We start from the raw sequence: 13,977 nt of genomic DNA, 5'->3' as shown, positions 1-13,977 counted from the left end.
TATTGCCAAGATTGGGGTAGATAGTTTTAAAAAAGCTCAAAAAACTTACTGCGCCAAGAGCCTCCATCAGCCTGTTCGTATCCCGCCATGTCCTAGGTGTGTGTGTGTGTCGCATATATACCTGATCATTACCTAATGAATTGTGATCTGGTGTTTGTTTGTTGTCTCCGCGCACCGGAAGTGCGTCACTTTCCCGCCTTTGTCTCTTACCTTAGGACGCAACCGGAAGTGCGTCCTTTGTTTACATCCGGTCATGACGCTCGGCGGAAAGAGCACCCGCCGGAAGCGTCAATGAAGCCAGGAATGATCTGCGGAAGTGACGTGCGCTCACCAACAACCTCGTAAGAGGGTGGGTCATCGCCGCCCTGTCACTAAACGCAGATAGGTCCTTACTGGCTCAGAGTGCAAAATAAGATCGCTGTGACCAGTATAACAACGGCTTCTGCATAAAAGAGAGGGGTCAAATTATCATTATGTCATTTGCACTTTTATTGCATATTATAATCTATATATCCACTCTATTGAGAGAACATTTTATATTTGTTTATTCTGAGGCATATATAGTACTTTTAGTTATAACTTGCATATACATCATATATCGGCATTTGAATTAATATTCTTTGAAAGGTATTTTTACATTATGAATATGGCTTGTATCTAGGACTCTTTACAGGAAGTCAAGGAGAAAGTCATTGCTACAAATACATCGTATAGTAAAAAACAATGAGAGGAAAGGAGAAAAAGGGAAATAAAAGAGATCGGATAACATCATAATTATTATGTCTCTTATCACCCCAAAAATCACTTTAGAAAAAGTTGTTTTTTTGGGGCTTATTTTATTTTATCTGTGAAGAAGGATTCCACATATGAGGGGGGGGGGGGGGTTTATTATTATTTCCTCAGGGGGGGCCCTTCTAGAGAAGCCCCTCAAAGGAAAGGTTTGAAACTTAGTGCCTCATTTAGTCCTGGACTTATTGTAGCTTTTAACAAATAAATCCAACGTGCTTCGCGCTGTAGTATAATTTTATCAAATTCCCCCCCTCTCGGGTTTTCCAATATACGTTCTAAGGCTGCGAATTTCACTACTTTTGTATTATTTTTGTGATACACCCCCAGATGTCTTCCAATGGGTGTAGACAAAAGATTATTTTTTCCGTATCCTATATGGTCCTTGATACGGCGCCAGAAATTTCGTTTTGTTTTTCCTATATAGTATGCGCCACAGTCGCAGAACATAATATATACTATGCCTATTGTTTGACAGTCAACATAATGTTTTATAGAATGAAGTTGTCCATTAGGTAGATATAATGATTGGTAAATGATACAATCATTTACCAATCATTATATCTACCTAATGGACAACTTCATTCTATAAAACATTATGTTGACTGTCAAACAATAGGCATAGTATATATTATGTTCTGCGACTGTGGCGCATACTATATAGGAAAAACAAAACGAAATTTCTGGCGCCGTATCAAGGACCATATAGGATACGGAAAAAATAATCTTTTGTCTACACCCATTGGAAGACATCTGGGGGTGTATCACAAAAATAATACAAAAGTAGTGAAATTCGCAGCCTTAGAACGTATATTGGAAAACCCGAGAGGGGGGGAATTTGATAAAATTATACTACAGCGCGAAGCACGTTGGATTTATTTGTTAAAAGCTACAATAAGTCCAGGACTAAATGAGGCACTAAGTTTCAAACCTTTCCTTTGAGGGGCTTCTCTAGAAGGGCCCCCCCTGAGGAAATAATAATAAACCCCCCCCCCCCCTCATATGTGGAATCCTTCTTCACAGATAAAATAAAATAAGCCCCAAAAAAACAACTTTTTCTAAAGTGATTTTTGGGGTGATAAGAGACATAATAATTATGATGTTATCCGATCTCTTTTATTTCCCTTTTTCTCCTTTCCTCTCATTGTTTTTTACTATACGATGTATTTGTAGCAATGACTTTCTCCTTGACTTCCTGTAAAGAGTCCTAGATACAAGCCATATTCATAATGTAAAAATACCTTTCAAAGAATATTAATTCAAATGCCGATATATGATGTATATGCAAGTTATAACTAAAAGTACTATATATGCCTCAGAATAAACAAATATAAAATGTTCTCTCAATAGAGTGGATATATAGATTATAATATGCAATAAAAGTGCAAATGACATAATGATAATTTGACCCCTCTCTTTTATGCAGAAGCCGTTGTTATACTGGTCACAGCGATCTTATTTTGCACTCTGAGCCAGTAAGGACCTATCTGCGTTTAGTGACAGGGCGGCGATGACCCACCCTCTTACGAGGTTGTTGGTGAGCGCACGTCACTTCCGCAGATCATTCCTGGCTTCATTGACGCTTCCGGCGGGTGCTCTTTCCGCCGAGCGTCATGACCGGATGTAAACAAAGGACGCACTTCCGGTTGCGTCCTAAGGTAAGAGACAAAGGCGGGAAAGTGACGCACTTCCGGTGCGCGGAGACAACAAACAAACACCAGATCACAATTCATTAGGTAATGATCAGGTATATATGCGACACACACACACACCTAGGACATGGCGGGATACGAACAGGCTGATGGAGGCTCTTGGCGCAGTAAGTTTTTTGAGCTTTTTTAAAACTATCTACCCCAATCTTGGCAATATAGTCCAACTAATCTAGACATGCTTTTCTATTGAAATTGTCTTAGGTCGCCCCCTTTTGAACCAGATGACTATACCTTTTCTATCCCTGGGAACTATATTCACAAGCAATTTCAGCTGCAATATCCATAATACCATTGTTTTACACTGGAATATACTCTACTATGTAAGTAATAAAATATATGTATATATGAATATATACATTAACATAAGGGATTTAAATTGAGATATATACCCCCTTTTTGTGAATATAATCTACTATTATCTGATTACACCCTAGCGGATACACTACAAATCTGGGGGGAACTTTTCCATCTAACGTTACAAGACATCAATATCTACTGCTATAAGGGGACTGGGTCCCAATATGGTCTAAGATTAGACAGAAGGATACAAAGGTAAAATGAATTAATTTGGAGATATATTTATAAGTATAGAACCTTGTGGTTTTATGTTTTTGTCTCTCCATTTCTATTGAATGGATGAGATGGAAACAAATAAATATATACACTACTTCTTTTACTAGACCTTCATGTGATACAGCCAATAGCAGCCTCCATATCACTACTCTGATCCCGACCTGAATCCTCGATAGATTCCAGTGTGGGAATTTGAGGTAAATATAACATAAATCATTACTAATATTTGAGGATATTGAAATACCTTTTTGAGATTTATATGTTTCCCCTTTGCCCCATATATATAGGTGGCCCATTCCACCAGTTTTTGGGCCTTTTTTCTCCCTCTTCACTTCCCGCCTATTTTTTACTACTCTATGATCAATATGATATACTGATACTGATGACCACGGATCACACGGTTTTTCTGCATTTTGAGAGGTGTGTTGTTTTGATTAACAAATTAATAAAAGATATAGGAATAAAATGTAACATAAAATGCTTTGTACTAATTGCATGTTTCTGTTTCTACTAAAAGAGATAAAATTGTATATTAGCGTCTGAGGTCCAGAAGAAGCTAAGGCGAAACGCGTCGACCTCTTCAGACCACGATCCTAATACTCACAAAGTGTAACTACTACAATATCTGTGTATCTAATATTTTGACCTATAGATATGATGTATGTTCTTATTTCAAATAATATGTATGTCATTGTATAGTTTTGCTTCTTGAACTTTTGTTCTATTTTTTAAAAAAAACTTTGGTTAAATAAAAGAATATATGTTTTTTATACTTATGGTAGTCTTTTGCCTACTTAATATGTGCCTTTAAAGTCCACTAAACCTTTATCTCCCTGAGCAAACTTGTTTTGTATCATGGAGTTCCTTTTTCTCTAATTAATAGGATTATGGCACACAAGGGTCAGCTCAACCAAAAACCCCCCTCTTTTCTATAGGACAATTAAATGAGTGAATAGAAACTGAAGGATAGAAGCGTGCCCATAAATTGGCAGATAGAGCAAAGGACAAGTCACCAGTATCGCTTGTTGTCTTCCAGTAAGTGATCTTTTCCACCATTACTGACTAACCATGCCTTGTTCTGCACGGTGTGTCTGTTGAGGCGACCATTTAGAAGAGATTAGCTTCCTCATGTCAGAGCCTCCAACAGTGAGCAGCACAGTAGGGATATCACCAAATGTCACTTTAAAAACTGTTAATAAAGCCCATTTTTTTATTAAATTAGAAAAAATGTGTCATACTTGCCTTCTCTGTGCAATGGTTTTGCACAGAGCAGCCCCGATCCTCTCCTTCTGGCGCTCCAAGACCCTCCTCTTCAGCAGGTGCCCCAACGAAAAGCCGCTTTCCATGGGAGCACCCACACATGCTCGCTTCCGAGTCCCACTGCCTCTCCTGTGAAATGGCTTTGGACTGACAGCAGTGGGAGCCGATGGGAAGCCGCTGCTCTCGGGCACAGGTGTAGCACAAAAGGTTTTTCACCTTAATGCATAGAATGCATTAAGATGAAAAACCTTAAGGCTTTAAAACAACTTTAAACCTCTTAAGACTAGCGGGCAGAGGCAGTGGTGCCTTGGATCTCTCAACTTTGATCTATAAACCATGGAGATTGTAAGAAGGAGTTCCCAGCCATGCTCAGAATACATGGAGTGTGTTTATTTTAGGGGTACATTTTTAACCACTTAAGCCCCAGAAGATTTTACCCCCTTCCTGACCAGGGGGTATTTTGCAATTCGGCACTGCGTGACTTTAACGGACAATTGCGCGGTCGTGCGACGCTGTACCTAAACCAATTTGACGTCTTTTTCCCACAAACAGAGCTTTCTTTTGGTGGTATTTGATCACCTGTGCGATTTTTTGATCATGCGCTATAAACAAAAAAAGAGCGTCAATTTTGCAAAAACAATATTTTTCACATTTTTTTTTATATGAAATTCTCCCCAAAAAATGTAAAAATCAATCAAAATTTAACATTTCAGCCAATTTGTTTTATGCTACATTTTGGTAAAAAAAAAAAAAAAAAAAAAAAAAAAAAATAAATCGCAAAAGCGTATTTTGATTGGTTTGCGCAAAAGTTATCGCGTTTACTAACAAAGGGAAAGATTTTTGTCATTTTTGTTGGTTTTTTTTTTTTTTTAAATGGCGGCGATCTGCGTTTTTTTGCAGGACTGCGACATTGGGGCGGACAGATCGGACCCTTGACTGACATTTTTGGGGTTACCAGTGACATTTCTACAGTAATCAATGCACTGTTACTGTAAAATTACACTGGTAGTCAAGGGGTTAACTTTTTTTTGAGAGTGAGGGGTGGTGTGTGTCCCTAGGGGCGTGATTCTAACTGTGATTGGCTGTGGCTTGAGGTGTAGGAACAGTGATCAACGGTCCTACATAGTAGAACCGTATGATCACTGTTCCTACACAGGGGAGAATGACAGGTGGCTTGTTTACATCAGCCGCCTGCCTTTCTCACGCTGTCGCGGACGATCGTGAGTGCCCGGCGGACATCGGGTCTGCCGGGCACACGCGCAGCGGGTCCGTGACCGAGTGGGAACGCACCTCCGGCGGCGTGCGCTCGCTCCCCAGAGCCTCACAGGCTAGTGAAGTACTGGTACTTCACTTGGCCTGTGAGGGGCTGACCGCCGCTGTATATGTACTTGCGGCGGTCGGCAAGTGGTTAAATGGAACCGTTTAGCCGATTTAGGTGTTTTTGGTGAGTTAGCCCCAATAGGAACACATCAAAAGGGATGCAGGCCCAGCAGATTTCCTCAGTGCTCTGCAGGTGCACAGCTGATGGATAATTATGAAACCACTCCCATTAGACTCACTCACAGAGGAACAGCGATTTATTCAGAACAAATGGTGGGAATTTGCAACAAACTTTGTTATAATCCTTGCAATGTACATAGATCACCCAGAGGGGAATTGTTTTTTTGCTCTCAACAAAAAAGGAGTTATACTTCAAACTAAAAATACTTTAGACATACTGGAATAGGGTTTCGAACACCGGTCAGGTTGTGTGTCACTTTTGGGAAGCGTGACCCTCTTGTTTACATTAATAATTGAAAGTGAAAGAAAATGTTGGGAACATTGATAGTTCTGGTGACAACCATGGATTCCTTAATTTTTTGGGGGATTTCTGTTCACTTACTAACTTTGGGACAGGAAGTTAACAGAAATCTCCCAAATGAGAAACAGATGGCAAAAAGAAACCTGACAGAAGTTATTACCCTCCATTACTCAAACCAAAAAAGAAAAAAAATTAGTTTTTTGTTGCAGGGGATGCCTGAAATCTGACTTTTATCTTAGGCAGACTTCTAGGAATATTGGTGAGCCAATCAGCAGGAAATTATGTTTCTGGGGTGTGGTCAGTACACATTCTGTGTACAGAACAACTCCAGTTAGCCATATTGCATTTTCAGAAAATACAGCGGCTAGAGATTGAAAAGGAAAGGTAATTTTTAAGAACAATCAATTACAATAGGCTTTGTGTCGCAATTGTATAGGCTAGATTATTTTCACTTTGCTCGTCCCCCTCTCCTCCCCCCCTGCGAAAGTAGAGTTACAAAAGCCAATTTCGGAGTTCAACTTACCCTAATGGCTTTGGCTTGTGTGTATCTAGAGAATGAAGCTGGCATCTTTTATTCTTCTTGCTTTTTGGAATCGCTTCAATCATATTGCTCAATTTAGTCCTGAAAAAAAAAAAAAGGACAGACAAGGATGGTCAAAATGGTACTTAAGATGGCTTTTTGTCAACAATACTGTTTTAGAAGCTAGGCCCATGCACTGTGTTTTGTACATGTAAACAGTTTCTGAACCAAGACACTTTGGCACCTTATGGTTAAGATTATGTAAATGATGCATCAAGCAGGCACACAGCAAAAAAAAAAAAGGTAATTAAAGGCAAACTCCAGACTAAAATGAATTTTTTTCAAATATATTTTAAATACTTTTATTTTTGAGATTATTCATTGTCTGGCTAGCTGCTTGTGTAGCTTAAAAAGTCATCTAAACTAGACAAACCGCTTCTTCCCGACAATGCCATCTCCCTTTATCTGAATTTGCTAAGCTGTCTCACTTCCTGAAAAGGTTGTCCATGTTTCTTAAACAGGCATGCCTTGACAGAAAGAAAAAAAAAAAAAAAAAAAGTAAAAAAATTACAGATTGATTTCTGGATTCCCTGAAGTCACGTGCAGTGACGCAACGCGTAGGGTCTCCGTATATCGAAAGGAATGTGCAGACGAGCTTGGCGCTCATGGATGTATTACACTTGTCACATTTTTTAAATTGAGTACCTCGCTGTTTTAAATACATTTTTTTTTAACTGTAATATGCTATGGAGCTCTCTTGCCCTCATAATTATGGAGTGAATTTGACAAAGAAAATAATCCAGACTACACAAGCTTTGCCTTACAAGTACTGGAAACGAAGCATCAGAAGAGAAAGGGCTTCTTATGCTGTTTCCTTTCAGCGGTAAGGTGAACGGCTAGTGCACTGACAGATGTGACTTGCACTGAAGATTCACACACTTTACTGTGGCATAGAAGATTCACTATGCCATCACCTGAAGATTGCATTCATTGTATTTATTATTCACACTATTTTTTAACATGGTGAAGGACTTTTTTCGGCTAAGGATTCATTAGTTGTAACCTCTTTTTCACTGTTTAAGTATTGCATTAATACTCATTGATTATTAGGATTATCCACTTGTCATATTGATTCACTATGGAGATTTGCAACTATTCATTTTAAATCGGAATAGCATTAGCCCCACAGCGCAGCACTCCATTATTCATATTTATGATCATTGTATGCTGCGAGCTGAGACCCCAGAGCACTTCCAGCTACACTGAAAGTCACCACGCCCACTTGCTGCTCTTGCACTCAGCAGGAAGAGGAATTGAAGTCATGTGACAGCATGAAATAGTGCAAAATAAGGTAGAAAAATTGTGATTTTTCTCATTTCGACACAAAGCTGAACTCAGCTCACATTATTGACTGCAGGGGAGAATTTAAGGTATTAAGCTGTACTTCTGCTTTAAGCCTGTCACCTATAAACAAACAAGCATTTGAAGGGTAGCATAAAGCTTCAGTACAAGACAGCCTTCTGTGTGGTGAGGAAGTCTGTTTCTGACTCCCTTCTAGATTATTTCTTCAGCCTGCATTCCGGGAATCCACAGCAAACGTTTCTACATCCAAAATATGTCATGACTTTAAAGATACAAGCTGGGAGAGTACAAAGTATTAGGGCCATAGCACATCTATGATCCCTGTCACTGGCGACAACAGATCATTATGCAGAACAGAAGAAATGCTCATCTACTGGTCACTGGGCCAGTTAAGTGAACCATTGCTGAAAGTAGATGCATATAATGCATATAATGCACTTAAGCTAAACATGGGAACATTGTACATATCTGATGAGGACTCCAGTATTTACTACAGGACCAATTCTTTACAGCGATCATTTTATTTTATTTTTTTTTAGCGGAGACACTGGAGAATAAAATGGCAGTCGCTGCAATATTTCATATCACGCAGTATTTGCGCAGCGGTCTTTCAAACCCAATATTTTTTGGAAAAAATACACTTCACTGACGTAACAAAAACAACTAAACAGTAAAGTTAGCCCAATTCTGTATATTGTGTCATTCAGAGTAAATAGATACCCAACATGTTACAGTTAAAAATTGCGCACACTCGTGGAATGGCGACAAACTACGGTACTTAAAAATCTCCATAGGAGAGGCTTTGAAAAACATTAACGGTTACCAGTTTAGTGTTAGAGGAGATCTTTTCCTAGAATTACTGCTCTCGCTCCGACGATCGCATCGATACCTTACGTGAGATTTGAACAGTTAACATTTGCGCTCTCTTTGGTGCGCGAGCACACGGGGGGACACTTTTGAAATCTGACCACTTTTATTGCTGTAACAAGGAATGTAAACATCCCTTGTGACAGCAACGGGCAGTCAAAAAATAAAAAAAACGGTACCGGGGCGATGCCTCTAGCTGCAGGCATCACATCGGTAAAACCATTTCTTCAAGCCGACGTACAGGTACCCCACACACACTTTCCCATAATGTTCTTTATTTTCAGTAAGGGTCCTTTCACACGAACAATCCGATCAGATCCGCCTGTCAGTTTTTTTAGGCGGACCCGATTGGATCCTCCATGCATCCCTATGGGGCAGCGGATGTCAGCGGAGACATCTCCGCTGACACCCGCTGCTATCCGATTCCGATCCAGTCCGTGTAATCCGGACAGATGGAAACCCTATTATCCATCCTTCCAGCAGATCGGATGAGAACGGACAGGTGGTCCGTTCTCTTCTGATTCCCCCAAAGAGGACAGCGGGGATCTGACAGCTCCCTCTCTGCACACAGAGCAGAGAGGGAGCCGTCACCCGCCTGCTCAGTGGATCGATCCCCGCTGAGCAGCACGGAGTCCGCCGGCAGAGGCAGACCGTGTGAAAGGAGCCTTACAGAAATTGAAAATAAGGATTCCTTTTTTAGGCACGGTCATAAAGCCCAACTTCAGCCAAGTTCTCTATCATTTTGGATAGCCGAGGGGGTAAGTCAGCTTGCCCTCTTGGCGAGAGTTCATCTAGCTTTCTATGCTGGTCACATATGAACAGAAATATGCATTTTTTGTTCATATCCTTGTCTACAATGAGGAGATAGTGCCATGTCCTTCTGTCCATTTAAAATCTTTTCTCTCAAAAAGTGAAAGTCAATTTTAATGGGCACACAGACTTATTGAAAAACTCAACTTAACTCAAAACTAAACTTATAGCGGAGTTCCACCCTAAAAATTAAGTTTGAACCGTCCGCTAGCTTAAAAACACCTAAAAAAGAATTGAATAAAAATTTTTCTTGTTTCACTTACCTTGTTTTTAATGAAAATATGCAAAAGTGAATATATCAGCACAAACAATTGGCTGTATGCAATCAACTAAAGGTGCTAAAATAAGCTGCTATACCAACTGAGTTCACCACTACAAAGCAATTCAATAATCCAAAACAACGGTACAGCGCTAATAAGTCATTTAGCCCGGTCGGTTGCTGGTTTAACCCCACCCCCTACTGAGGAAGTCGAGCGTCTGATTGGCAGATGACGTAACGCATATAGGGGGGTGGAGTCTTCACCAGCAACCTGGAAGCTTACAGCTAGTTTGCTGCTCTATAATTGCGGTTTCCATGCACTTTCAGTAGTGCCTGTATATGTGAGCTTTTTACCATTTTTTTGTCTTGAATAAAAACCCCTGTTCATACTGAGAGCATTAGATCCTGTGCCTTTTATTTTTTATGCGATATCCATGATGAGATCCGTGTCCCAATGTTTGGCTATCTTCGGGCAGCAGTGTGTCTACTGAGAGGCTGTGAGAGAGCCTGTTAATCCCAGCTGGTGATTTGCTTATTTTGACCTTGTAGTGAAAAATAGGTCAAAACTTCAGGTGAGAGGCCAATTATATAAGGTGTTGGTGGTGGAAGACACACAGATTCACTTGTAAAACACTGGCTGGATTATCGCCATCAAGCTAATTTTGCACGAATTCTAGCACAAGACCACTGGACTCTTTGGATCTATGAATTATATGTTATATGAATTTGATTTATTATAAGCACTTTATTTCTATTATAGCCCCTAATATTGCGCAGTTATTTGTACTATGACACTTTAATGAAAATATACTTACCTTCCTTCCTCCCTCTGAGGACACGGCCCACGACGTCACTTCCTCCTTGTATTGACTTGTCAACTGAGCGTCATCGATCCCAGGAGTCAATGCGCCTGCACCCGAGTCACTCGTCACTTCTGGTTCAGGCGCGTCATTCCCTGTTGAACAGCTTCTGGGCATATGCAGAAGCTGTTCAGGGATGACGGGCCTGGCCCGGAAGTGACGAGCAAGGCATTCTGGGACTCTGACGTCACTGAAGAGGACACAAAGAGGGATGCTCCGGCTTCAGCTGCCCACACCTGAGATGGCAGCACTGGACAAGACATTTTCAAGGCAAGTATTTCTTCTTATTTAGGTAAGTGAAACAAGGGACAGCTCAGAGGGTATCGTTGCTTAAATACACTAGCCCTGACTGTCCCGGGGGTATTTTTAGCTTATTTTTTTTGCCCGGAACTCTGCTTTAACTCAAAATACTCAAACCAATAAATGTTTTGTCATGGCTGTTCATGTGGCAACTTAAGGGTTTGCTTTGGTATATTAGCGTCATGAAGTTGGTTACCAACTTCCTTTAAATAAAAAAAAACTTTATTCAGGTCAGAAGTTTATGCTTGGCGGTCCCCCTCACTGTCAATCACCAAAACGAAAGCCTGGACCTACATCGTTGTCATACACAAAAAAACAAGCAAAAAAAAAAAAAAAAAAAAAAAAAACTTACTAATTTACTTCCAAAGTACAGAAATTTGACATGGATTCCCCACTTCCTGCCAATAGGATTTGACCAAATCCTCTAAAATCTTTGATGGAGCTGGCAGATCTATCCACAGAACCCCCCCCCTTCTTCTATTTGAGAGCATCCTGTTGACTTGTACTGACAACTGTTAAATGCTCTTCGCTGAGTCAACATTACTCTGCCATCTTCAACTTGATCAGTCTATATGCTGTTGATAATATGGTATTGACTAACATACCCGTGTTCCTTCAAATTATGCTGTAACATCCCCATCTAAAACCCAATAATGAAATTGAACAAGAAAAAAAAAAAGTATTATCTGTGGCATGCTTACAAAAACATTATTTGGGAATCAAATTGTGATAGCCAGAACAAGGCTAGTCAAAAACAAGATACTATCTAAAAGCAATCTAAAGTCTTGAATATTCTTACCTACTAACACTTGCTGACAATACAAGTTTCACGTGAGAGGTATGAGATGTTTGTACCATGCATACTGCAAATTATTTTACATCTATGGTTGAATTAGAAACCAATTTGCTTGCAGACTCTTAGGTTAAAATGTCAGTGTAAATTAGCAAGAACACAATCTGGTTTGTCTTTACAGTAGTCCCTGATATGAAATAGCAATATTTACAGGTAGGAGAAAAAAAAAAATCTAAATTGAGATTTAGCATAGTCTTGACCTGATCTGATTATGGGGGTGCAAAAAAAATGGTCAAGGCATTTTAAGTACTCAAACAGCATATTTATATACCCCTCACCAAATGGTGGTTAAAAAAAAAAAAAAAAAAGTGTATAGGAAACTTTTTTTTTCTCCAGTCAAATTTTATATAAAAAGGTCATGTGGTAAAAATCTGCAAACCAGTAAGAAATAAAATGCTACTCACCCCCGCACATAAAACAGTGTGTACAACTTTGTGGCATCAGTCATACAACTGTGTGACAGTGTGAGCACACCCTTCGCACCCACTGAGAGAGGGTCCAGAGCAGGGTTTCCAGACTCCACAAGTTGAGTGAAAAGGCGTTCCACACTTCTTCGACAACCAACACATGGGACAAGCTGGGAAAGTGCATTGAAAACTTCTCGTGAGGTCACCATCATGGCAACACTCAGTTCTTGCTCGCTCAGCATGCCGTGGCGCTGTGACAAGGAAAAAATAAAATCTTACAACAGTTTTGTACTGCCACACAAAACATTGAACAAAAGTTATACACAATTAGGATCTTAATCAGTTTCAGGGTCCATCACACACACGCCATGGTGATTGGGGTTTTCCTGCACTAGATCGGCAGCCCCCGCTAGGGAAAATAGAAAGCAGTTGTTTTCTATTTGCCCTGCTCACACTGCAACAACCTACGGTAAAATGTAAATGTGCTGCATTTTACCATAGCACACAGGTAGGCACAGCATGTCAATGCACTGCAGTTAAGGGACAGTAATTGAAGTGTCACTTTGTGCCTTTCAAGGTTAGCAAAACAAAATGCACATCACACCGCCCCCTCTCTGCAGCTGAAAAGGAAAGCTACAGGCATACTAAACTGGAGCGTTTTAATGTGCAGGCAGTGTCCTGACAGTTATAGAGTACTTCTCTGACAATGGTTTAAGTGTAGAAGCTGTTATTCCTACCTTCTGCTAGGAGTAGCAGTTCTTACCTAACTTTTCAATTGTACTTTATACACACACACACACACCAAATGGGGCATTCAAATTCAGAACATAGAAAACCATTTCTAATGTAGCACATGAAGGATTTTACACTGTACACAATATAATTTTTCCCTCCTCTCTTTAATGACACTAAGCAGTGGCTGTGCCCTCTAAAGGAAATGACACAGTGAAGGTCAGGTCCACATCTAAGAATGGTCTGTACTAAATATAGGGGGAAAAAGGACTGACTATATGCACACATATCCTCTCATTGCGGATAATTGATTAAAAAAAATAAAAAAAGGGGGGGGGGGGGTTGAGTATGCTTTTCCTGAGGAGCCCTTGGTACAGAAGAAATTAAAGAACAGGATAATCAGTTTCAGTAGGTTAACAGCTCCTAGTCTCTTTCTGAAGCAAACTAAACCTTCAAGAAAAAAAAACAAAGAAAGATTTTAAAGGGTATGGAAAAGGTGGGCAAATGCCATCCTTATGGTGGTGGTCAGAATTCCATCCTTCGGGCAACCAAAAAGATTGTCATTCCACTGGCTCTGCTAGGTAGTGTTAGCCATGCATTTATGAGATGATCAGATGGAAGGTCAATCAGCAACACCTCAACAGGTTACTGAAGGTACCCATTGCAACCTCTGGAGCAACCCTGGTTGAGAATGGCTGGTCTAGGTAAAGCATGGGGGGGGAGGGCATGGGCTAATCTACAGTTGAAGTGTGTGTTAAGTCACTTTTTTTTTTTCCTTCTGTAAAAGGGGAACACCATACTCCCTACTAGCACCACAGTCCCTGTGATACTTATCTTGCAGTCAGTCCAATGGTATGGAGATGTTAAGTTCCCGC

General features: G+C 40.2%; 1 protein-coding gene across 1 annotated transcript in view; it reads right to left on the bottom strand.

The window, feature by feature from the left end:
• Window positions 1-13,977, bottom strand: part of GGNBP2 (gametogenetin binding protein 2) — a 56,037-nt gene that overhangs the window by 30,056 nt on the left and 12,004 nt on the right. Inside the window, exons 3-4 of the mRNA XM_082248350.1 lie at window positions 12,368-12,621; window positions 6,656-6,754 (exon numbers count right to left, since the gene is read on the bottom strand). Of these exons, the coding sequence (XP_082104476.1) occupies window positions 6,656-6,754; window positions 12,368-12,621 (353 nt within the window). The remainder of the gene's footprint in view (window positions 1-6,655; window positions 6,755-12,367; window positions 12,622-13,977) is intronic.

Source organism: Pelophylax lessonae (assembly GCF_965119305.1).
Source record: "Pelophylax lessonae genome assembly, chromosome: 2".
In the NCBI taxonomy this organism is placed as follows: Eukaryota; Metazoa; Chordata; class Amphibia; order Anura; family Ranidae; genus Pelophylax; species Pelophylax lessonae.
This window is presented reverse-complemented; position numbering and strand designations above follow the sequence as displayed.